The following is a 27,145-nucleotide window of genomic DNA, read 5'->3' as shown; positions in this document are numbered from 1 at the left end:
TTTCTCTTCCTGACTCGGTCTTCCTGTTTGTATATAGCAAATATTTTGAATCCTTTTTCATTCTCTGTTCAATCTACTAACAACAACATTCTGGTACGGTTCTGCTGTACACTTTCTACCATCCTAGTTTCCTTTTTCATTGTGGCTGGCACAATTAGGCAGTGTTGTAGATGCAGCATTAGTAATACCCGGCTCTGTGGGAGAAGGAGTGCAGTACCTCTTCTCAGATTATGCACTTTGGTAATTCCCTTTCACTTGGCATTGCATGACTAAAACTTGGTGTGATTATTATTCTGAGTCCTTCCCTCCTCTATCCTCCCTTAGATCTGCTTTCTAGAAAGTATGCTTTCCCTGGCCTGCCATAACTAAAATGAATAGCAAGAACCAGTCTGCATTAAGTCCCAGCAGCTGCCTATCTCATCAGATTTTCCTGGAGATTGCTTTCTTTAACCATAACAATCACATCAATGTTGGTCTCATCTGTGTGTGAACAGGCAGTTATGCCTATAACTGCAGTGCAACATCTGACACGGAAAGAATAATTTTGACCAATCCCACTGCTGAATCTTGAGGCACTTTATTTTTCACCTGCTTTCTCCAGACACTGCCCCCTTAAATACTGATCTACATCTCTCGGCAATCAGTTTGCTATCCACCTCACTATTCTAAAGCTCAGTTCTGTACCCTTTCATTTCCTTACAAACTTCCTGAGAGGATATTATCAAACACATTGCTGTAGTCCAGGAACACTGTGTGACACAAAGAAAATACTGCCAGCTCAGCTAGCTGGAATTCTGTGAATAATTATGTGAAATTTGTGAATATTGATATGAGTTATATAGAAGTGTGACAGAAGGAAACATTGCCACCCCAGCTGTCTGGAATTTTGTAAATAGTTATATACCAGCATGATGCAATTGCTTGTGCTACCAAATTTATTAGAACTATATGTTATGTGTATATTAAACTACTGGTACAGAAGTATGTGTTGAACAGAGTTTGTACAGTACTGAGCTTCAAGGATGTGTCCACAGTGTACCCTACTGGAAAAGAACAGACGTATATAAACTATATACCTATGCAAATGTATATGTTTTAATAGTAGAAATTGGAACATACAGATTTAACTTGCAAAATGTCAAGAAAATAAGTTGAAATTAAATTGTTTTACAATTGTGCTATAAAAGTAGTTTCAATGCAGCAAGGAGACAGAATGTCTAAAACTAGGGTGCGTTCTGCATTGTTTTGTGTTTTATTGTTTTATGTCTTCTAGCAACTGCAAACATCTGAAGGCTATATATTTTTCACAAGGAGATGTCAAATGCTACAATGGGGATTTAGCTTGGGAACTTAAGTCAGGTGAGAAAAAGTAATGTTATGCAAACTAACCCAGCAGGAATATTTGATATTAATTTAAGAACTCTGTCAGAGAGAGAGAGAGAGAGAGAGACTGTGCATTTTGTATTTGTCTTGGGCCTAGCAAGAACATCCATTTTAATTTTCTATATTGGAGGTGGTAGATGGTGACTTGAGGGGTGGTGATTATAAGAATTACTTAGAACAGAGGGAAACATTATGGCAGGTGAAGTTGGAAGCCGAAAAAAAGCCAGGTCTGAATGAAAGTATTAATATAAAGTGTTTCTTGAAATATAGAAAATTGAAAGTTAGAAAGGATTGATTTAATTATTGCATTTTATTTTGTTTATTTATTTATTTGTATAATGTATTTTAAATAAATGAAATGATTTTTTGTTAAATGCATATATACATAGATACATTTTTTTAAATAATAATGTAGTGTAGGTTTAATTGATTAATTACTTATTTAATTTTTTTTTATTCTGTTTGATTAATCGGTTAGCTTATATATAGGAATGAGAGATTTTATGTGATATTTTGTATTCTGAAGAAGTCATTCGTGATGAAAACATGGAATAAAGTTTTGTGTACGCTAAAGTTTAACTCCAACTTTTATTGACCATCAGTAAACTTTGCCTGTTTTTGGTTTGTCTTTTTTTGGCTTTGGTGCACGTATTATTCTTGGTTTTCTGTATTTACTTGAGACTGTCCTGCAAAGTTGTTTTAAAATATTTCCGGTGATTTTGAGCATTGTATTGTTCTTTTATTAGTTATTATTAAATATATTTAAACCTATCTTTGTGGCTGATATCTGTGAGACATATTTAAGTTCTTAGAGTACCTGCATATGTGTTTGGCGACACTGTACAGACCACTCCTAAATAGCCTTGCATGTTTTGGTCAGACTACCATTTGGATAATAGTAACAATGCACAGTAGGATTGGAAACCCTTTGTTAAGGGCCTTATAGTAGCTGATAAGGATAGCTGGTGGCAGCTGGAATTATCTTATAGTCTGGACAGAAGTGGGTGTAGCTACTAAACCTGTGCCAGCCTTTCCCAGGTGTGTGTGTGTGTGTGTGTGTGTGTGTGTGTGTGTGTGTGTGTGTTTGTATATCAATCAAATCTCAAAGTGTGTGTGTGTGTGTGTGTGTGTGTGTGTGTGTGTGTGTGTGTGTGTGAGCTACTTGGGCAGTGACACAAAGCACTGGTTGGACAGAGAGGGTGCTGGAGGTCTTAGCTTGGCCACTCAGCTGAGATCTCAACCCTATAGCTGTGCCAGTGGGGAGTCTTATTGGGGATCTGGAGAAAGAGGGAGAAACCAGCCCCAGACTGACTGTGATCTCTGTGTGTTCTTGAGGGAAACTGCACTTTACTGTGTATGTACTTGTCATCCTCCCAGTGTGTAAGTCCCCTAGCTGTTGCCAGTGGTGAAGATTTAGGCACCTTGATTACTGGGCTAGTGCAGGGGCGTCACACACTGTATGCATAAGGCTTCCTTTGTGAAGACCAATACTGGCCCCATAATAGAATGCGATCAAACTTGAACAACAGGAATTAAGGATTAAGGTCATACACACTTGTGGATTGTCACCTCCTAGCCTGCCTGCCTGCTAATCCTGCTTCTGAATGTGTTTTGTGTACTGCAACCACCCAGCAGGTATTCCATGCTTTCCCCTTCCACTCTAAAGGCCGACAACTCAACCCTGCCCTTTCTGTTCTTCTTCCTCCTCATCAGTACCTCCCCAAAACATATGCCATCCCACATACACACTGCCTCCCTCTGACTTATTCTCACCTTTATCATTGTTCTTCCATACTTAGATATAGGTGCTTTCCAGATTAAGGACATTCTTCATGATCCCTCAAGTGATCCTCAGCTCTGGCAAAAATTCCTCTTAAGATGATTTTAATTATAAGTTATGTACTCACCATAATTAGGCATCTGTGTTGTCCATTTACATTCTTACTCACTTATGGATCAGATACTAATCTGCCTCATTTTCCAGACTTTGGATCCAACTCTCGAGCTCCTCCCTCTACCTATAATGTCTTACTCCACCCCTATTGCCTCAGATCAAGTTCCCAATAGCAGAAGAGAAACAGATATAGCCAGATAGAAAAGACAGGTTCAAACCTGGAACTGTAGGTTCCAAACACAGTTCAATAGGTCCTTCCAGAAGAAAAATTGATAAGGTGGATGGGAGGGGAGTTGAGGAAGAATGAAAATGGGCAACACAGATGCCTAGTTATGGTGAGAACATAACTTATAAATATGATATTGTCTTTTTCATTCTTCCTCACGTATGAGACAGAGTCCCCAGCTATATGCTGACCTTGGGTGGCCCTCATGGAAGGATATTCCAGAGTACTGCCAAACCAAAGGAGGCTCTATTTTTAGATACAATGTCCAATTTGTAATGTGAAACAAAGGTATGAGTCTTGGACCATGTAGATGCTACACAAAAGTCATCAAGAGACGTTCTTCACCAAAAAGCAAATGAAGTAACCATGAATCCAACTGAATGAACTTGGGGAGGTTTTGGTAATATCATACACTTCTGAGAGTAAATTCATGAGATACAGTCTATAATCCATTTAGCTATGGTAACTTTAGAAACTGGTTGGCCAAAGTGATTTGGAGAGAAAGATACAAAAAGCTGGTCTGACTTTCTAAACTGTTTTGTCCTGTAAAGGTAAAAATACAGTTGTCTGTGCACATGAAGGAGGTGTAGCATGTACTCGCCTTTATTGGAAAAATTTGGAAAGAAAATTGGCAAGTAAATGGATTGGTTGATGTTATTTTTGAAAGCTACTTTAGGTAAAAAAAAAAGAAGGGTTAGTCCACAGGGAAGGCCTATCTTTATGAAAGACAATGTAAGGGATTTTTGCTGAAAGAAACTGGAGTTCAGATATTGTTTTTGCTGAAGTTATCCGTACCAAGAAAACCATCTTCCATGATGGAAAGTTTCGATCTGATTTTTCTGACGGTCCAAAGGGTTTTTGTGTTAAACCTTCAAGTACAGCAGTAAGATCCCAGGTGGAGAGGGATCCTTTTTCCGAGGTCTCAGAAGAAAAAGGTCTTTCATAAAATCTTTACACAATCTAGAGGAAGCCAAGGAAAAAGATTTATTCCCTGTGTGCAAATTTGAAATGGCTGCCAAATGAAGTTTAACTGTAGAGAAACTAGGCCCATCTTTGAAAAGAGTTGTCAAAAAATGAAGAATTGCAGAAATTGGTGCAGAAAAGGGATCAATCTCCTTATCTGACACCCAAATAGAGAACCATTTCCATTTACTTTTATAAACATTTTTTGGTAGAGTTTTTTTGAGAAGCCAAAATAATGCCACAAACTAGGGAAGAGAGCCTGAACTGTCTAACTATTACTGGAAGGGGAGAAACCATGTGGTCAGCTTGAGGGGCTGAATGCTGGGGTTTTGAATCACTAACAGGTGAGAAAGGAGATCCTGAGTAGGCTCCAGTAACCATGGAGGATAAAGATGAGACCATAGAAAGGGGAACCATACTTGCCAAGGCCAGAAGGTGGCAATGAGGAGTATAGTGCTCTTCAGCTTTCTTGCTTTCTGCAAAAATCTTGGAATCATGGAAAGAGGAGGATAAGCAAAAAGGAGACCTGAGAGCTAAGCATGAAGAAGAACAGCATCTCCCGGTGACTCCCCCTGAAGGGGAGATCAGAGCAAAGTACTTCCTGCACTTATTGTTGAGAGGGGTGGCAAATAGGTCACATCAAGGTTGGGCCCAATGCCTGAAGATCATATTTGCTACCGACTGACTGACAGATCACTTGTGAGGCATCAGAATGGATCTGTTTAGTTTGTCCGCAAGCATGCTGGTTTTCCCCAGAATGTGCATCTCAGTTTGAAAGCGGTCTGATGAGATCACCTATTCCCAAACCCTCATGGCTAGTCTGGAAAGGGGATACAATCGAGTTCCTCCTTGCTTGTTAATGTACCGGACTACAGACATGTTGTTGGTATGAAATGCAGTAGTCCACAAAAAAGAGAATCTTGAAATGCCTGCAACACTAAAAAGACTGCTTTAATCTCTAGGACATTGATATGCAACTTCATCTCTTAGGGGGACCACATGTCTTGGACAGTTCTTCCATGAAATGCCCCCCCACCACAGTTAAGAAGTGTCTGTGGTCACTGTGGCTACTGGGTTTGGTAGAACAAAGGGTCTGCCCAGAAAAAGATTGTCAGATTGTATCCACCAATGAATGTGTTGCTTGCAAATCGGGGTGAGTTTTACTTGAAAAGACAGGGATTGATATCGAATGGACCGCTGTACAACTAAAGTCCATTGGAGGACCTGCATAAAGAAGTGTGCAAGAGGGAGTAGTATTATGGCAACTGACTGACCCACATGCTTGCAGCGCTAATGTTGCTGGGAGAGATGGATGAAAAGGGATAGCCTGAACAGGGTTTCTGATAGAAGTAACATGGTGGAGAGGTAAAATGCTATCCATGTTGTTGTGTCCAAAACTGTCCCGATGAATTCCAGGGTCTGAACTGGTGCACGTTTTGATTTGGCAAGATTTATCATAATGCCAAAAGTGTTGCAAATCTGGAGCAAATAGTCCCTGGTATGTTGTAGTTAATGCTTGGAGGGGGCAGTGAGGAGTGAGTCATCTAGATATGGAAGAACCTGGAATCCCTTCAGTATCAAGTGAGCTGCAACTTCTGCCATACATTTGGTAAATACCCTGGGGGCCACAGTGAGTCCAAAGGGCAGAGCTCTGAATTGGTAATGACTGGCTCCCAGCCAAAAGTGAAGATCTCTTCTAGATTGTCTGTCTGTTTTGATGTGATAGTATCCCTCCTGAAGATCTACAGAGCACATCCAATCATCCTTGTGCAGAAAAGGAAGAATGGACTGAACCATGACCATTTGGAACTTCGCTTTCCTTACATACTGGTTCAATTTGCTTAGATCCAAAATGGATCGGAGGTCCCCTGTTTTCTTTGGCAATAAAACAAAGCATGAATAAGTTCTGAATCGTATCTGGTCGGGTGGGACCTTCTGGATGACTCTTCTTTCTAGCAGCTTTTGTACTTCTTGTGCTGCAGCCTTCCTCTGACTGGGTGGAATGTTGGAATGTTTCTTGCTTTGACAATGAGAAAGAAGATAAAATGGTATATAATAACCTCTGGATGTTATTCCTAGCACCCATAAATCTCTTGTGATGTTTGTCCAGGCATCTAGGTGCAAACAGAACTGACCCCCAACTGCCTTCAGAGTTGGACAGTCGGGTAGCATTTCACGAGGGCTGAGCCTGTCTGAAAAAGAATCTCTAAAGCCCTGATTCTGCAGGCTTCCTCTGCCTCTAGGGCAATATCTACCATTAAAATTTCCTCCTCTGACTCTGAAGGAATTGTCCCCATGTGAATCCTGGAAAGGTCCCTGAAATGTATGGCACTACATTTTCTTACCACCTTTCTAGTTCCTAGAAAAGGTCCATTGAGGCATAGAAAACTTGATCCCCATGGCAGACAGTATCTTTCATTCTTGTAAGCTGTGGGTAAGAGTATCTTTGACTGATGGCCCAAACAAGGAAGTGCCATCAAATGTGGCATTAACATAGGATGTTTTAAAGGGCTCCACAAAGTCACATTGCTGCATCCAAGCATGTCTCCTTATGGCGATGTCTGAACCTGCTGCTTGTGAGGTCCCTTCACCTGTGTGAGAGATTAACCTCACTGAAACATTTAAAATAGATAAAAGAATGGCCAGTTGAAAGAAAGTTCTTTTGAAATCCTCAGCAGACATGGACTCTGAGAAAGTATTTGATAGTTCTTGAGTCAAAACTCTCTGAAGCCTAGTAAAGTGTGCCAGGCAATTGAGCAACCTCAGAGTGAAAGTAGATGAGGTGAACACTCACTTTCCAAATCTGTCCAGTGCTTTGGACTTTTTGTTAGGTGCATGGACAGAGGAGCTTTGTTCTGCTACCTTTTTCTTAGGGGCTGCTGTAATGACCATAGCATCAACTGGGACTCCTTTGCTCCAGTGGAGTCTGTCTGCAGGTGGGGCCAAAAACTTGAAAGGAGCTTGAGGTCAGGCTAGACAGTATCTGGCTCCTTCCATACCCAGCTGGAAACTAGATCAATAAGTTCACCGGGGGGGGGGGGTTACCCAAGATGTAGATGGGTCAGTACCAAAAGCCTCCAAGAATACTGATTTTTAGGGAGAGGAAGTTTAGGACGACCAACCACTGTCCTGCTTCAGGATCTCTAGAATATCTCCAAAGGAAATGTCATCTGGTGGTGCTCTGGGATGGATCCTTCTCCTTCATCAAAATCAATGTCTTCCATGAGAGACTCCATAGGGGAGTCTATGTGTCTCCTCTTACATGTTCTCTTCTGGGGCACCTCCTCAGTGGGATGTTCTGGAGAGGTGTCAGAAGAGGGGGAAAGTTCCTCTACTGGAACTGGCTGGAGACTAATTGGAACTGTCTGTCCCTGTGGAATAGGTCTGACCTTCTCAGAGCTTTGAACCAATAAGAGAAAAGCGGTATGATACAAAACATGAGAAGACAGTTCTTGCTGGAGAGAAAAAGCCCTTTCCACCACCTCGAAGGCCAAGGGACTGGGAGAAGCCTTAATCTGCTCCCTCAGAGCCAAAGCTTCTGAAGAAGGTAGATCTAGGCCACACTTGGATCCAAGCCTCAAGGGAGAATCAGATCCAAACTGTCTAGGGCCAAAGCTCTGAGAGAAAGGGATGGATCTTACAAAACTGAAGCTGAACCTACCCCTTCTTATCTGAAGCTGACACTTTGTCTCCAAGACCCTTTCTAATCTGAGGATATCAGAGCAGAACCAGTCAGGGAAACAGTTGGAGTTGCAGAGGAAATGTTCCTGGATCTGACAGCCTCTCAGGGATCTTGGATCCTGAGGCTCCAAAACCACTGGAGAAGAAGAAATAATTGTCTTCGATGTGACAGGCATACTCACAGATGCAATAGTGGCAGAGCTTGTAAGACCCCATCTGGATCTGAGCTGTGAGAAACTTTCGCATCATCCTATCCATACCTGCTTCCAACAAGTTTCTGCAGGACCTAGAGGAGGTGGTGGATGGGGGCTGGAATACTTCTTTAGTGTCTGGAGAAGCTGAGAAGGCAAGGTGGGTGAGACTGGTTACAAAACATATTCAGGTGTAGTACTCCTAAAGGAAGTACCCAGCTTGGGATCCAATGACTTAAGATCCGAGGGGAGTTGGTGGACTAATTGTGACTACAGTTGGAGCTGAAGCCTTAGGATCCAAAGGTTTCTGATCCGAATATCAAGATGTCTTTGGATCCAGGGAAGTCAGATTCGAGAGTCTCCTGGTCTTGGTTGGTGACTCTGACGAAGACCTAGGGGACTTCAAAGGAGAATGTTTATGGTGCTTCACAGCAGACTTGCTTGGTTTGATGGGGGGTTGAGTGCCTGGAGTGGAAGAAGAGGAAAGAAGACCCCTCAAAATAAGTTTGCTTCTTGTGTCTGCCAGGGCCCTAGGATTAAAGGTGGCACAGATTCTATATGCAATGTCGAAGTGCCCAACTCCCAGGCAATAAGCACTCTCCTTGTGGGCATCTGAGTTTGGAATCTTATGCCCACAAAAAGTACATTTTTAAACCCTGTAGGTTTGTCCGACATAATGGCAGTAATGGTGGACAAACACTGAAAAGGGAAGAAAACAACAGTAATTTTTTTATATATGGAAAAAAGGAGAAAAATACAAGAAAGGACTACCGACTATGGTAGAAGCAAAAAATACCTTAAGGTTAAAGGGTAAAGAAAGAAAAAAAGACTACCAGCAATGGTAACAGAAAAAATACTGTAAGACAGTGCAGAAAAAGAAGAAAAATTCCCTAACTACCAGAGACAACTAGAGGGAGGACGAAAGACATAAACAAGAGCTTTATTTAGCTCACAGAAGCAACCCAGCTGAATTCACTTGCGAGTGGAACCTACATCTGTTTGTGAAGGTGGCAAACAAGATATGAAGAAATAGGGATGGAGTAGGGTATTATGGGTAGAGGGAGGAGCTCAAGAGTCGGATCCGAAGTCTGGTAAATGTGGCCGAGTCAGATCCGAGGATCGGATCTGGACCTATAAGTGAGGAAGAATTAAACAACAACATCAGACATTATTTTTCTGTTTGCTGTGTTTTATCTCCAATCATCATTTTTAACAGTAGTGCATATCTTTCTTTTTGAAAGATTCCCTACAGCTCAGATCTGGACTTCTGTGTCAACATAGAAGCATTAGGCAGATCTCCTTTTTCAATGAGGAGAACTGTGCAGGAGGTTTGAATAACCACTTTAGGGATCAGGCCGCAGATGTCAGTCATTCTAGAGATTAGTCTGTAGTAGAGAGGCTGGAGGTCTGCTGATGACCAAGTGTGTTAGCACTGATCCAGGCTTCATTTTACAATGTGTTACATGCACTGGCAGATCTAGTCTTCATTCTGACACTGACAGTTTAGCTAATCCCATCTTGAGGGAAGAAGAGCAGCTTTGAGGTGCTCAGGTTTTCCCTTCATAATTTGCCCTTGAATGACATCAGCTCATTCCTGAACCCAGTTATTAAGTGATGTGGGAGAAAATTCATCTTTCAGTAACATATCCTCCTTCATGCAAATACACTTAGCATTGTAACTTATTATCACATACCTGTGCTGCCTAGAAATGTACTTTTTTCACTGTCCTAACATAGGACCTAATAGTACAAGATTATGTACTACTCTGAGTCACTCATGTTCATACAAATGACAAAATTAATAATTCACGGAGACAGAAGAGATATCATACATAACTATATAACAAAAACTGTAGTGTTTTATAATTCCTGGTAGGTTGTCCATTGGATAAATAACATCCCGGAATGGGACTTCAAATATGAAATTAACAGCACAATATATTATTGAATTCAATGCCATGCATGCCTTCCAAAGCACATATTTAATTCAAAATATCAAATATCTTACATTGTTCTAATTCTAAAATGTTGAATATCTTACATGGTTTGAAGCAGTGGATTTCCAGTAAAAGCTTGTTCTGGTATTACTTTGATGTTGTTGCTGTGAAAGCCCCTGTGGTCACAAATAACACCACATTAGTTACTCGTGTTTTCATTTGTAACTCTAAAGACTCCTGAAATAAGTCTCTTCAAAGCTAAAAGCTTCAGGAAGGCCGAGTTATTGTTAAAAGACAAGCAACAGGTTCACCAAACTGCCTTACTTTGGATCATAAACAGAGAAAAAATAATGACAAAAATTACAGTTGTTTGGAAAATACTTACCATAGCAGAAGACCTTCAAGGAGCAGTCATTCTAACAATAAATCATGACATTGGAGTTCTCCCCACTCATTTTGTCTTTCTCTTCCTTATCAGCTTTTCAGACAGCAGTTTCATTTCTCATTTTAGGCTTATGCTGGTTCAGAGCCTGCATTATATGGCACTGTAGAAGGTGTGCAAGGCTGCTCCATAGAGCTACTGTGATAAGGTCATTTCTTCAGTTCACTGATCACAGAAATAACACAGTGAGTTTGTGGCAGTCCATAAATCTTTTTTTTAAACAACAATGCTTAAAACATAAACAAGAAATAATAAGTATCAAATGAAGAAATGTTGTAAATAGCTATAAAGAGTCCTCCTGGGGATGGAGAGAGAGAGAGAGAGAGAGAGAGTAGCTATACTGTTACAAAGATCACTACTCAAAAGATCTAGTCTTAAGACAACTATCTTTCCCACAACTTCACTATGTTTTTTAGAGGGCAACCAGCATTAATTTAGCATACTAAGCAATGCTGATACACTCATGGAAGCTGGAGGGTCTATATTACATCGTCAAACTCACAGGAGTTCAAACGATGTAATATCGAACCATGAAGACTGAAACACAAGAATTACAAAAACACAGAGCGGCGATATTTTTCCCAGGGAAGAAAATCGCTGTTCCGGTACAAAAAATAAAAAAAACCTTACACTTAACTTAAACTAATGCGGGGGGGGGTGTTGCCCACCACATCCCACACCCCGCTACTTAAATATACCAACTCCGAGATTGCACCACAGTGGAGGAAATAGCAAAGCCCCGAAAACGGCCCACTGATTTTTTTCCCTGGGAAAAAAATCAGTGTGCCGTGACTTCGCTATTTTCATATTTCGAACATTTGGGATCGATATTACAACGTTCGGACTCCTGTGAGTTCGACGTTGTAATATAGACCCTGGATTATATGATTACCTGTAGCACAGCTGTGGCAAACTCTGTTCTTCTCCTAGACTATGCACCCATCTTCTACTGTTTAGTGGAGTTCTTGACTGTTCACCATGTGGTAGCTTCCAAACTATTTGTGCAAAAACATTTTTAAAATAACTGAGGTTGGGACTGTCTTAGTAGACTCTGCTGTGACTGTGCTTTGTTAATTGTTGTATTTGTCATAACAGAAGGCAATACTATGGTCAGGCACTAAGGAGATGTTTATTGAATGGAAGGTGTTCTTTCCTTTGCTTCAAGAAACAAAGAGTTGATCAGTCTTTCTGAGTTTTTGGGATTTTGTGTAGTATTGGAGCTGGCTGTGGATATTCGACAAGGACATATGATGATTGCCATAATTTTGACAATTAATAACAACAACAAAAGCAATAAAAGTTATACTAACTCTTTAGATCTACTTCTGGTATTATACCCTGCATGTAACTAGGGCTAGTCTTTAATGATGATTTATCATTATGGAAAGCCACATAACGAGGTTTAAACATAAAGGCCTGTAATGCTGAACATGGCTATGAATGCAATAGGTACTGGAAAGAATGTTACCTAGAAAGATATCAACCTGTGAAGATTTATCAAGTTCAGAAGGAGTTCAAGTAATTTTTCCTGACATGGGAGAAATACGTCTCTTTAGGTTTATAGAAACAGTACTAGCAAGTGGTCACACGAATCATGGTACAGTGTACATCTTTAAACAAGCACACTTTAAAGTTCTTGCCACCCTTTACAAGTACTTAACAATACTCACTTCCCAAATCAAGCAGGACTGTTTATGATAACCCCTGTGTAAATTTGTGTCTACCCAGCCAATCGTTAAGGCTAGCCTTGACACTAGACAAAGTAGTTCATTGCCTGACCTGTAGTGATAACATTCCATAGGCTGGAAATACATTGAGTTAGGAACCAATCCTTCTAGTGGGTTTTGTTTATTTATTGGTGTAGATTTAGATCCCTAGTACAAGTGTTTGTAGAGCCACTTCTTTTTTGTGAAGAAATATGAGGTCAGCCAGGATTGGGTCTTTCATGGCAAGACACAGGTCACCTCAGAGCAGCTGGTAAGCTACTGAGAAGAAAGACAGCTGTACTAATCTATCAGGATAGTTGAAGAATTTAAGGTCTTTAACTTTCTTGGTTAAAAATCACTGGGGCCTTTCCAGTTGAACAATATACTTGGATTTGTGCTTGCTAAAGGAGTTAATGTATTTGATGATGGATCTGATAAGGGAAGAGTACAGCGGTTGGATGACTTTTATGAGTCTTGCAGATATTCCCTTGGAAACTAACTGTACCAGACAGAAGGATTTCCTGACTACAATGGAAACATGATAATCAAATGACAGAGCATTGTCCACATAAGTAGCTAGGTCTCTTAAGAATATTATTTGTCTGATGTACCATTTATAGCATGCAATGTGGGAAGGGCTTTTTTGCTGAATTCTACTATGCTGTATTTTTATATTTAGCCAGAGACCATTTTCAGTACACCAGGTATGTGCATATTCCATCATTAATAGAGTAGCTTAGTATCAGTAAATGAGCAGAAAACAGTGCCCAACTTGCAGTCATCAGTAAACTTGGTCAACCACACTTCTGTGCATACCTCTCAACCTCTTATCGTAAGAAATCTGGGCATAACCTAAATTAATGGGAGGACAAATGCCCAAAAACAGGGACAGATTTTAAATATTGCTCTTAAAACTCATTTACTAGAATAACAGGAATTGTGTTGACATGCATTTTCTGAATGATTTGAAGTCTGAAACTCAAATGTATGTAATTATTTAGTGACTTCAATCCTCAGGGATTTGACAGAAAACCACACATTTTATGAGGGACAGACCAAAAATATGAGGTAAAAATCTGGACATTCTGCTAAAATCTGGACAGTTGAGAAGTATATTTCTGGGATATTGGCTTGGGTGTTTGCAAAATAAATGCCAAACAGGAGAAGACCCAGCACAGATCCTTGTGTTACTCACTAGTTACAATTTTAGTTACAAAGAGGGTACCAGCAACTTTTACCACTTGGGCTGTATTGAATAGCCACTTTGCAATCCAGAGGACGTATGAGTTTATGTTAAATTTCTTTAATGTCTTATTAACACCAGTGGGGGATAGTGTCAAAAACATTGGCTAGATCATAATAAGCAGTGTGTATAGAGTGACCATGGTCCACAGCCTCTGCAACTTTTTCAAAGAAGTTAACTAGGTGCAAGAGACAGGATCTTCCCTCACAAAACCAAACTGAATGTATATAGATCAGATAAATTACCTGTGTCTGCATAAATGAGTTCTACTATGGTATGTTCAATGGCTTTGCATCGAAGCCTGGTGAGGCTGACAGGCCTGTAATTAACTGGGTCTGTAGAAGGAATGCCTTTATGTAGAGGAGTCACAGTGGTTGTTCTCCAGGCATCAGAGACAAATCCCGTGGGTAGGCTGAGGTTGAACAGATTACACAGAGGCTCATACTTGGCACTGATGAGAATGTAGCCTGCTATGCTACCTGGTCCCATACAATATTATTTTTAGTGTTTGATAGGGATTCTAAGACTTGTTTCAGTGTGATGTATTGTGAGAACTAAATGTTGAGGAACAGTGGGAGTGACAATGTGAGTAGGTGAAGTAAATTAGCACTAAATATATCTGCTAATATATTGGTTATATCCTTGAGATAAGAACGGGTGATATTATTATGGATGAGCTCAGTGCATTGTTGGGCATTATTTCTTAACTTCCTGACATAATTAAAGAATGATTTGCAGTTTCCTTTGGTATTTCTAGTGACCTTAAGTTTATACTCTGCTTTACATTTTCTAATAGTGCTCCTAAGGTCCTTGCTGGCATGTCTTAGTGTTGTCTTGAGGTAGGGGGACTGGGATTTCTTACAATTTATCATTATTTTTCCTTCTTCTGCTACAAAGTTTACTAATAAAAGAGTTCTACCAGAGAGGTTTATTCCTGAACTTACCATTGTATTTATGGCAGATGGGTACAGAATTTTGTATGCATCTGTTTAGGTGCTGGTAAAAATTAGAGGTGAATGTGGTGTCCCTCTCAGATGGAGCCATTTGTGGGAGATCGTTGGGAAGAACAGGTATTTACAAACCAAAGTAGGTTTACCTTGGAGAAGGTCCTATCCATGGTCTCACTTTGAGGTGGAGTTCTACACCTAGGTGTAGCAGAGAAAATAACTGATTTGTGGTCATTTTTAACCAGGGATGAGATGTAAGATGGGGTATAGGCTGGTAAGAATCAGGCCAAGCATATCAGAGCTTCTGGTAGGTAAGTTTTACAATCTGTTCCAGTCCAGCGCACTGGTCTCAAAAAAATCTAGGAACTGGCAACCATATTAATTTTTAGAGGTGTAAGTGTACCAGAAAATGCTGTGTTAAGTTAACATGTAAGACACCCTTAAGACAGACCTTAGTAGCTGAACATGCTGCAGTCTGAGCCAATGGTGTTAGAAATTGCAACTAGACTGAGGAGTATGTTGGGTCACTCTTAAAACAGAAATGAAATAGTCAATAGTAAGTGGAGAATTAAACAACGAAAAGAGCTCGTAGCATAAAATGTACCCAGGAATCAAATAGCTTAAACTTTTGGATGTGGGATTTTCTTTTATTTGCTGTCTTGGACACCTTAAAGATATTCAAGAATTGGGAAAATATGAATAATCACTATGGACCAGAATTCTAGCTGCCATGCTGAAAGACTCAGAGTTTTGAAACTGGGATGCAAAATATTGCCATCTTGTTGAGTTAGTAATGATCTGTGTGCAGCTAACCAATTAAGCTACTCAGCAGACAATAAGATGGCTGTGTCATTCAAACTGGATCTGTCAGAAGTTTTAGTAAACAATTGTACAGAATCTTAAATCCAGTATTAGGGATGAAATCCCGTGCATGCTTTTACGGGAAATACATTCTAAACCAACACAAATTATTTAATGTAGAAATCTTTCGAAGGAAACTGCCGTACTTGTGATTTTCTGCATGGGGCTGAAATAAACCTTATTTTTTTTTGGAAACAATCACATTGGTAATTGAAAAAATGCACAAGTCATATAATATGTATGACAGACAAGTTTATACAACTGGATAGTAGAATTTTCTGAAGTAACAGTCAAGGTAGAACATGTCCAACAGTTATCAAAAGGAAAGAGAAGCTGAATGGTGCATGTCTGTGTTGACCGATAGTCAGTAGTGTGACCGTTGTTACTTGAGAGGCAACTCAACACTGGTACAGGCCTGTTGCATTAAAACAAAGTTGATGCTGTGAAATTTCAGCATGATGAAAAGCCATTGAAGGTAAAAGAAACTGTTTTTTTTTTTTACTACTGCAGTACTAAAATCTGTCGTCTTCATTATCTGTAGTCTCCTCTGGGAAAAATTTATGTATAGTTCTGGAATAATAGTAGCCACTGTATAATTAACCAAGATAATCGCTTCTTTAACCTGCTTCACTTTTCCTAAGTGTCCCTTGACTTTACTTCTTCAGCATTACAATTTACAAATAATCACAAATAGATAATATGGCAGACCTTGTCTTAATTTAGTTCATGTCAGAATGTCTTTCTGCTTAAATTATATCATTCCCTGAGACAGATAATTCTTCCCCATATTTCTGTTCCAGTACTGTTACTACTTTGTACTTAAGGGAAACTTCTACCACATTTGAAATTGGTTCTGAGAAAGTGAATCTTCACAACTTTTACAAAGATAAACAAATTATGAGGCTTCTGTCTAGGCAAAAGCAACTGCTCCACACTACCATAAAAGATACTGTAAGCATTAGTGTCCACAGATGGATGTAATAACAGTACCAAAAATCTCATGACTAATTCTGTGTTAATGCTGTGGTCATCCAGTTAACAATATTTAGCTGGAATCCATAACCTAATCTGCCATTTACCCTGACAAAATTTCCTTTTATTAAAATTAATTCCCCATGCCTTAAACAACTTCTTGAATCATCACCATTTCTGTCTACTGAGTTTCTTCCCCTTCGTTGGGCGGTATAATTCTACAATTCTTCTTTTCTCCAAATCTCTTTAGTTCCAGCTTTCCATCTGTACCCTGATAGTAATTTTAGCACCCCTTTTACTTCACCAAGCCTACTGCAGCAAAGCATCATGTCATCTATATTGTATCTCAAGTGTACAGCTGTCTCAGTGTAACCCCTTAAATGTGTACACTCATCAATCTGTCTTATAACTGGGGCAGCTTTAAATGCAAAAACGTGACTAAGCAGATCTCTTTGCATTAAATTCTTCTGTGAAATAATCCATTTCCTTACAAAACAATACCCATCATATACTGTACCTTAGTAATATAAACCATCAAAGGCTTTTTTTAAGGGTACTATTACCTAATTTTGCCAATTTTCTGGACCTGAAATATTGCTGTTAATTAAATCATTAAGAAATAATGCTTCTGTACTTCATTCCACATTAATGACTTTTTTGCATATACTATTGTTTTCCACTGTCCATTATTAACAGTTTGTTTCTTACAATTTCAGTTAGTATAATGCAATTGCTTTAGGAAATACATACTTCAGTTTTAGATAGTATTAATTTATTTTTTTAAATGGAATGTTACTACACCACACTCTGTGATAGAATTCAAAGGACAGCTTATCTTCCTTGGGTTACATCTTTAACTTCAGTCACCTCGTTTAATTCATTCTATAGGCACCCCCTGCTTTCATCTTTCTCTTCACTCTTACTTCTCTGCTAGTTGTTATTTAACTCCTTTTTTCTTTTCTTGCGTCCTCATGTCTCCTGTCTGTAGCTATTCATCTTTGTCATATCTATTTCTATTTTTTTTTAAGTTTTCTGTTATCATTAATACTTTGCATCCTTGAATTCATCTTCCAGTCTTTTGCACGCACCAGTAATTTTTGTATTTCATTTCAAACTGTTATAGAAAGATTTCTCCACCTTCCTGGTACATTGCTAATGGAAACAAAGCATGATTTCCTTGATTTATCCATTTCCAATTTCCTTTTTTATTGTTCAGGACTGTCTTGGTTCTACTTATTTTGTCTGTTCTTAAAGTATTTTCCTCAAAACTTATCCTGTTTTCACTGGATATATTTTAGTTTTGTGACTGTACATTTCATCCCAAACCACACGCTAATATAGCTATTCTCTCTCCCAGTCAGAACTAACCACCCAATCTCTCTACAAGTGCCACTCCAGATATTTCTTAAACATTTATATTTATTTTATCTAGGTATCTGGAACAGGTATAAATTTTTGACACAATGTCTGTTTCTTTAAATTGACCTTTCTTTGTATTTGATCATTGCAATATATAATTAGTACAGGACTTGGTTTTACAAGAGCCATCAATAGTCTGTGAAGGACTCTCTAGACCCTTCAAGTGCCATCCCTTTTTGATTGCTCAGACTTTTTAATGCATAATAGCATTCTGTTAATGTACTATATCAATATTTATTTACCCAGACCACATAATTAATCAATAATCTTCCTCACAGCATTTAAAAAGAAGTTATGTACTTACCATAATGTTCCATGTGAGTTTTTCATCTCGCCTTCTTTCTTATAGATGGTTTCGGAGCCGATCCTCAGCTTCAAGTCGGCCTACTACAAAGCTCGAGGTCTTCAAATAGCCAAGTCCCTATCCCATGATGCACCTAGAGTTACCTCAGATCTTGTTTGCTGTGTATAATAATATCATATGTCATTCTATCACCCCATAAGAGAAAGTATAGAAGGGTTGAGCAACCAGGAAGGATCCAGCATCTCGGTCTTCTAAAACCCATGAGGTTGTAGGAGGGAGGGAAGTAAGAATGAAGGCGAGATGAACAACTCACATGGAACGTTATGGTAAGTACATAACTTCTTTATGTGAAGTTGTTCTATCTCGCCATTCATTCTTACAGATGGGTAGCGTCCCAAGCACCATCTATCTCAGGTGGCTCACTGGAGTATGTTTTTCAGGACAGTAGACCCAAAAGAAGCCCTGTCCCTGGAGGCCCTGTCAACTTTGTAATGAGTGATAAGGTATGAGGTCTTGACCAGGTGGCTGCTGCACAAATGTTATCAATAGGAAGTCTGGCAGAAAAGGCAGAAGATGTAGAAACTGGTTGAGTGAGCATTAATTTTGTGTTGTAAGGGCATATTGGCAGCTGAATAAGCAAATGTGATATAATCAGATAACCACTTAGACAGAGTTGTTTTAGCCACTGACATACCTTTCCTGGAGTCTGAGAAGGAAACAAAAAGCTGTTCAGATTTCCTAAAATATTTTGTTCTATCCAAGTAAAATATGAGCTGTCTGTGAACATCAAGTTTGTGCAGCATGTATTCTAGATTGTTGGAGTGATTGGGGAGGAAAACTGGCAAATCAATAATTTGATTAAGATTAGTTTCAATGCAAACCTTAGGCAAAAAGGAGGGGTTTGTTCGAAGTGAGACTGTCAGCATGGAAAATCAAATAAGGAGGCTTAATGGACAAGGCTCAAGCTCTGACACTCTGCGGGCAGAAGTAATAGCTACTAAAAAGATAGTCTTCCATGACAAAAATTTGAGGTCACATGAGGAAGCTGGTTCAAATGGAGGAAGAATAATGCGGGAAAGCATAAAATTTAAATTCCATTGGGAATAGGGAGATTTCACAGGTGATCTGAGATGAAAGGTCCCTTTGAGAAGGGCTTTGAATAATTTGGATAATTTCTGTAATATAATATTCAATCCTTCAAATCCAAGATGAAAATTAGAAATGGCAGCAAGCTGAACACGAACTGTCCGCTATTTCTTTCCTGAGGGACCACTCACGGGGCAACAAAATTCCTGTGCTCAACTTGTCTGCTATCACGTTGGATTTCCCCGGGATGTGCATTGCTAACTGAAAGCGCTGGGTGGATATAGCCCACTGCCATACTTTTAGGCCCTCACGACAAAGGGGATATGACCTGGTTCCTCCTTGTTTGTTCAAGTACCAGACCACTGACATGTCTGTCTGAATTGCAATCATACCCAGACGAAGAGAGTCCTGGAAGTACTGCAATGCCAAAAGTACTGCTCTCATCTCTAGGACATTGATATGCAGGTGTGTCTCTTGATTGGTCCATGTGCCTTGGGCTGTCCTTCCCTGAAAATGCCCCCCCCCCCTATCAGGGAAGCACCCATGGTCACTGTGGCCGCTGGTGGGGGTAAAACAAAGGGACGACCTATCGTGACATGAAATGAGGTCAACCACCACTGAAGAGCCTTTTTGCAAGAGTTTGTGATCATTATTAGGTGAGACATGGGGAGCTCTTGGTAAGACCATTGAGTGAACAACAGCCATTGCAGTATCCGCATGTGCATGTGACCCAGCGGTATGGCCAGAATTGCAGCTGCCATCATACCTAACAATTTTAGAACTTCTGATGCTGGAGCCTTGTTTTTGGATATCAGATTGCGGACCTGTTGATGGAGTAGTAAGATTCTTTCTACCGGAAGTCTTAGTGTGGTGTCCAGTTCTGCTGCGAAAAAAATGGTATGTTTTGATGGCGACAAGGCAGATTTTTCTGAGTTTATTGCAATGCCCAGCTGGCTGCAGAGTGACAGAAAGGAGTCCCTGGCTTGAATGAGTTGAAGCCTGGTGGTTGCGGTGAGGAGCCAATCGTCTAGGTACAGACCTAAACGCCTCAGGTGAGCCATGACCACTGCCATACATTTGGTAAACACTCTGGGGGCTGTAGTGAGACCAAAGGGCAGGGCTCGAAAGTGGTAATGATTGGCTCTCAGCCGGAAGCGCAGATGATCCCTGGATGGACTGGCCATTTTTATGTGGTAGTACGCATCCTGGAGATCTATCGAGCACAGCCAATTGTTTTTCCCTAAAATGGGAAGTATCGACTGAAGCATGACCATCCAAAACTTCTCTTTCTTGACAGATTTGTTTAGCCTGCTGAGGTCGAATATAATATATACTAAAAAGAATCTTGAGTAAGTTCCGGATCCTATCTGGTCTGCTGGGACTGGTTGGATGACTCTTTTTCTTAGCAACGTTTGGACCTCTACTGTTGCCTGTTCCCTGTAACTGGGTGGAACGTCCGGGATTTTCCTTGTCTGTGGAGGGGGTGTGGCGAAAGGAATGATGTATCCTCTGGGAATGACACTTTGTACCCAGTTGTCGTTTGTTATTTTGAGCCAGGCATCCGGATACAAAGATAAGCAACCCCCCTGACTTCCTCCAGAGTAGGACAGTCAGGCCTCCTTTCAGGAGCGCTGGTAGGGCTTCCCAAAGAAGTGACCTCTATCGCCCTGGTTTTGCAGACCCCATCTGCCGCGAGGGCGTCTTCCATTAATGCCCCCTCCACTGCCCCTGGAGGGGTTCACCACTTGTGTCCTGAATGGCTCCTTGGGCTTTTCGGAACCACATTTTCTCTCCCCTTTGACCCTTGGGGTAGGGTCTGGTAGGGGTGGGAAAATGGACTCTGACGGCAGACAGAGTCTTTCCTTCCTGCTCACACCTGGTCAAAGTTTCCTTAACTTTGGGCCCAAAAAGGGACGAGCCATCAAAAGGGGTATTCACAAAGGATGACTTGAAGGGCTCCGCGAAGGAACACAAGTGCATCCAGGAGTGTCTCCTAAGAGCAATTCCTGTACCCACTGCCCTGCTCGTTCCATCAGCTGCATACAAAATGAGGTGCATGGATGAGTTAACAGTGGAGTTGAGGGTAGCAAGCTGGGAGGCAACTTTGTTTGAAGCTCCTGCAGCTACTGTATCCTGAAAAGAGCACAGCTCTTTAAGGAGATCTCTTTGCAGTCTCGTGAAATGGGTTAGGTAGTTGAGCGAACAGAGTGCAAAAGTCACTTAACCATAAGTGCGCTTCCCATATCTATCCATGATCCTGGAATCTCTGTTACGAGGATTGATAGAAGAGGAAGTTTCTGAAATTTCCTTTCTGGTGGCTGCTGTCACCACCATGGCATCAAATGGCACACTCTTGGTCAGAAAGGATTTGTCTTGGGGAGCAGAGATAAATTTATTAGGCCACCTAGGGACAGGCTCCGTTGTGTCTGGAGACTCCCACGCCCTTCGTGAGATGAGCTGCATAAGTTCATCGAAGGGCGGAGACTCCCAAGAGGTGGAGGGCTGAGCCCTGAAAGCTTTCAGAAGAACCGACTCGTCTTCAGTAGGGTTTGTGGACTGCCAGTCACCCCTCTGCCTAAGGACCCTTCTGATTCATCCAAGTCAGTATTAGATGTCCAGGGACCCCTGTGGGGAGTCTAGAGGTTTCCTCTTACAAACTCTCTTCCTGGGAACCTCATCAGTGGGAGCTTCTGGTGAGGACTTGGAAGAGCATGGGCCACCCAATGGGGCTTCCTGAGGCTCTGGGTCTCTGTGCTTGGCCAGGATCTGTGAAGCAGAAGAAGACACAGGTGCTTTAGGGGAGGAAGAAGCCGGACCTGAGGTCAAGAATGTCTTAGGAGACATGACTCTCCTCATGGCTTCAAAGGCACCGCTGCCCCAGTGCGAAGGGACTGGCGGATTCGAGGAAACCGTCGATACCCCCGGGACCGGGACAGTGGGCTCTGAGCCAGAGGTAGGAGCCGAGCTCATCTGAGCCAAAGCCCCGAGAGGAAGAGTCGGAACCAACAAGTCAGTCCGACTATCCTCCCCGGACCCAACCAGAGAGTGTCGGCTCCTATAGTCCTCAATCGGCACCGAGGACGTCAGAGAAAATGGAGCCGAAGACAACGGAGCAGGTGTCGGCCACAAAGGCTTCCCCAATCAACAAGTCCAACTCCGAAGGACTGATATGGCTTGGAGGAGGAAGAGTTGTAGCTGGCATAAGGGTCTTCGGCTCCAAAGCCGCTTAGGTCAGAGCCGATAAAAATTTTGCAAAGGCCGGTGCCTGTAAATGCTTCTGCACCACACGATCCACATCCAAATCAGAAAGGCTGATCGAAGACTGAGATGAGTGGATAGAGGGTGGTACCGACTGTAACAAAGGATACTTAGGTACTTCGGATACCGGTTCCAGGACTGGGGAAAGGCTCTGAAAAGATAAGATGGTCATCTCCGATGTCTGTGGAGCTGATGTCAAAGACTTTTTGGATTTTATACTCTTAGAAGTTTTGGAAGACTTTGAGGACTTGCTGGATCCATCTTGGTCACTCAAAGCTTCTTGGAAAGAGGGTTTCAGCAAACCTCTATCAATCAATTTCCTCTTTCTCTCCTGGAGAACCCTGGAAGAGAAAGAATGGCATATGGAGCAGCTATCTTGTAAATGTAAAGCTCCTAAACAATACACACTGTTGACATGACTGTCAGTGACAGACATGTTTTGGCCACATTTGAGGCACTTTTTAAATCCTGACTTACGGTGTTTGTCTTGGTCAGCCATATTGTACCAAACACAGTATCAAAAAAGATTACTGTCAAACTAAACACTTTCAAAATTTGAACAGTAACACAGTCAAAAAGCCCTTAGAAAAATACAGACTAAAAGTCAGACACACAAGTATTTATATAAACACAGATAAAGTATTAATTTGTGACAGAAATCACTGTCTAAATGCACACAACAATATTAAATGCTAAGCACACTGTAACTATAGTAATAAAGATAGCTGGTATTTCACACACTAACTAAACCTTATCTCTAATAATCCTAAACTGTGACAAAAGGTCACTAACTAAGCACACTCTAAATGTATTAACAAGAAAGCAGTGACAGTCACTGATAAATACACTTTAAACTAGGCCTAGAAAAAAAAGAGGCCAACTAGAAATTTAAGAAAGGCACTACCAAGGGAAAGGGAAATACACAAACAAGCTATAAAAGCATATAAAAGTATCTAAAACTACTACTAATAAAAGTTATCAATATAATAAGGAAAATATTTGTAAAAGTAAGATTTTACTGGCCCAAGCTAGTGAGAACCTCCAATCTGTTGCAGTGGCAAACTAGATCTGCGGTAACTCTAGGTGCATCATGGGATAGGGACTTGGCCTCGGCTATTTGAAGACCTTGAGCTTTGTAGTAGGCTGACTCAGAGCCAAGGATCGACTCCGAACCCATCTGTAAGAATGAACGGCGAGACAGAACAACTTCACATCAGAGGTTTTAGCATTTCCTAAGCTTAAGTTAAAAAAAAAAAATCTCATCACTGCATTTGTAATTTAGAAGGTGACCACATGGTGGCACCATAAAACAATTTCTTAAACATTAGTTTGTAGAGTAGGGAAAAAGTACATCAACCTGTAATCCTAATATATACTCCTGCGAACTGTGTAGGCCATTCATATTAAGAAAGCGTTCTCTCATCTTGTTTTCTAGATATTCTTACTCTTCTTTTTCTTCCTTATCAATTCTTTCCTGATATTTAAATTTTTTCTTTATTCTCTTTGCCCTGTCCCCCTTCCATCCCTCCTTCCGAGACTTCCTTTCATTCTGTGAATCCTTGTCTTCAGAATTTAGTTCCTTCCGCACACGGCCTAAAATTGTATATTGCTGCTCACTCTGACTCTTTAATCTCTGATATTATTTTGAGGTGTATGACAGACTCCACCACACTGTATTTTGTATTCACAATGGGTCTTACCTTTCCTGTATGTTCCCCACCGAGTCCATTACCACTTCTCTTTTATTTCCTACTTGTGATATATCGTATATTTTGTCATGCCCATATTTTAGTACCTGTTCTCCCCTTCCCACCATGCTCTGTCTTGCTGTGCTTCATTTTACTCTTTTTGAGGCTGTCACCTTGCTCTGTATTTGCCTGCCATAAATGTCTGCCACGTTTCTCTTCCAGCTGTGTTTTAAGTGTAAGGTTATGATACCTTGTCATATTACTCCTATTCTGAGGTACATTTCCTTTTGAGATAGCATAAGTAGTTATCAGGAATGTGTGGAAGTGGGCCACATCCACAGGCATCTAGGGTCGCTGTAAAAAAAAGAAGTTATGTACTCACCATAACATTTCATCTGTGTTCTCCATTTTCATTCTTCTTCAACAATTGGAGTTCAAATCCAACTTTTGTATCCGAGTCGGCCGTTCTTTACTGCTCATGGCACTAGAAAAACTCATGAGCTCCTCCTTTACCCGTAATGCTTTATCCCCTAACATACCTCAGATCTTGGTTGCTGACTTACAGCATCAAAAGAAATTTTAGCATCCTGGTAATAGAAACCAATATCTGGAGCTCAACATAAGGAACAGTGGTTCCCTTACAAGCTCTCACTCTCCCAGAAGTCATTAGTTAAAAACTAGGGGGTTGATGGGAGGGGAGTTGAGGAAGAATGAAAATGGACAACTCAGATGGAACATTACAGTGAGTACATAACTTCTTTATCAAATGTTGTCACTTTTCATCCATTCCTCAACAACCGGGACAGACTCCCCAGCTACCTGAAATCCCAGGAGGACTCTAAGGAAGGATATTCCTGAAAAGAGTTGAGCTGAAGGCTGCTCTTCCCCTTGAGACCGGATCTAGTTTGTAATGAGAAAAAAGGTATGAAGATTAGCCCAAGTTGCAGCTGCACAGATATTGTCCATGGAAGCTCTGGATAAAAATACTTATAATGTAGCCATAGACCTGGTTGAATGGGCTATCAAAGGTTTTGGTAAGGAAAAGCCCAATTTGTCATAGACAAAGGATATCCAATCAAATTATTGGATTGGTTGATGTTGTATTCTGACACCACCTTAGGAAGGAAGGATTGCTTCGTAAAGCTATCCTACTCCTATGAAGCATCAAGAAAGGAGGTTTAGAGTACAATGCTTAAAGTTCAGACAGTCTTCTAGCAGAAGTGACACCTACCAAAAATATACTTTTCCAAGTCAAAAACTTTAATTTGCATTCAGCTGCTGGTTCGAAGACAGAATGAATTAAGGCCTGTAATACTTAATTTAAGTCCCACGGTGGAGATGGATCCTTATAAGGAGGTCTCAAAAGAAGGGTACCTTTCAAAAAGGTCTTACAAAGTTTTGAGGAAGCCAAGAAGGAGTTTTCAATCCTTGTATGAACATTAGAGATGGCAGCTAGTTGTAATGTAATAGTTGACAAAGTGGCTCCTTCATTGAAAATAGTTGCTAAAAATTCAAGGACACTATGCACTAGTGCTGAAAAAGGGTCAATATGTTTCTGCCACACCCCAAAAACAAATCTTTTCCATTGACTTCTGTAACATTTTCTTGTGGAAGCTTTGTGGGAAGATAAAAGTATATGATGGACAGGAGATGAGAGCATGTGCTTTGCTGGCTATCAGTGGAAGTGGAGAAACCACGCGGTCAGTTTTAGGTTTGAGATTTCCAGGGGAATCATATCTGTCGGGTGAGACAAAAGGACTGGAATTGGATCCAGAATCCAAGGATGGTAAACTAGATGAGGCCAAAGAAAAGGGAATTAAAATTTTCAAGGCTAGCAAGGGGCAATGAAAATAACTTTGCTCTTCAATTGGAATGCTTTCTGTGGAAATTTGGGATTTATGGGGGTTGGAGGACACACAGAGAGGAGACCGGGGGGGGGGGACAATCGTGTAGTTGAGCATCTCTCGGTGATTCCCCTGGTGGGGGGATCAGGGCAAAGAACCTGCTGCACTTGTTGTTTAGGGGAGATGCAAAGACGTCCCAGCATGGATGGCTCCAATGGCAAAAAATCATTTCTTCCACTTTCTTGTTGAGAAACCACTCGTGAGGTAGTACAACAGATCTGCTCAACTTATCTGCTATGACGCTGGATTTCCCAGGAATGTGCATAGCTATCAGAAAATGGCTGAATGAGGCTGTCCATTGCCCTATTCTCAGAGCTTCTTGACACCTTGGGTAAGATCTGGTCCTTCCTTGTTTGTTTATGTATCAAACCACAGACATATTGTCTATCTGAATTGCAACTGTCCCAAATGGGAGAGTCCTGGAAAGCCTGCAACAATAATAGCACTGCTCTCATTTCAGGATATCGATTTGTGTGTTGGCTGCTTTGGGGGACCACATGCCTTGGACTGTCTTTCCCAAGAAGTCCCCCTCCCCAGTTTGGGAAGCGTCTGTGATCACTATGGCCTTGGGCTGAGGCAGAATGAAGGGTTGGCCTTATAGAACCCAGTCTGAATGGATCCACCACTAGAGGTATTTTTTGCATGCCTGGGTAATTTTGATCTGGGTGGACATAGGCTGGTGTAGAATTGACCAATAAGCCGCTATGTCCATTGAAGAATTCTCATATGGTATCTTGCGAGGGGAACTAGAACTATCACTGTAGACATTGATTCCCAAGGCTGGTAGTATCAATCAGGCTGAAATTGAGGAATTTTTAATTATCTTCTGACATGGAATTGGATAGTCTGTACTCTTGGGAGAGGAAGGGAGTCTGTCATGGATACTGAGTTGAATAATGCTCCTATGAACTCCAGTGTCTGAGATGGTTCTGAGACTTGTTGTAATTTATGTTGATCCTCAGAAGGGAGAAAATCTGGAGTACTTGGTCTCGAGCTCTTATCAATAGATGCCTGTTTGGACCGGTTATGAGCTAGTCATC

At 40.9% G+C, this 27,145-nt stretch overlaps 1 protein-coding gene across 1 annotated transcript in view; it reads right to left on the bottom strand.

The window, feature by feature from the left end:
• The window catches only part of LGR6 (leucine rich repeat containing G protein-coupled receptor 6), a 655,213-nt gene that overhangs the window by 432,121 nt on the left and 195,947 nt on the right, over positions 1-27,145 (bottom strand). Inside the window, exon 5 of the mRNA XM_044076136.1 lies at positions 10,380-10,451. Coding sequence (XP_043932071.1) covers positions 10,380-10,451 — 72 coding nt within the window. The remainder of the gene's footprint in view (positions 1-10,379; positions 10,452-27,145) is intronic.

This window comes from Protopterus annectens, chromosome 7.part0, assembly GCF_019279795.1.
Source record: "Protopterus annectens isolate FY-2018-M chromosome 7.part0, PAN1.0, whole genome shotgun sequence".
Taxonomy (NCBI): domain Eukaryota; kingdom Metazoa; phylum Chordata; order Ceratodontiformes; family Protopteridae; genus Protopterus; species Protopterus annectens.
Note: the sequence above shows the minus strand (reverse complement) of the source record. Positions and strands in the feature narration are given on the sequence as shown.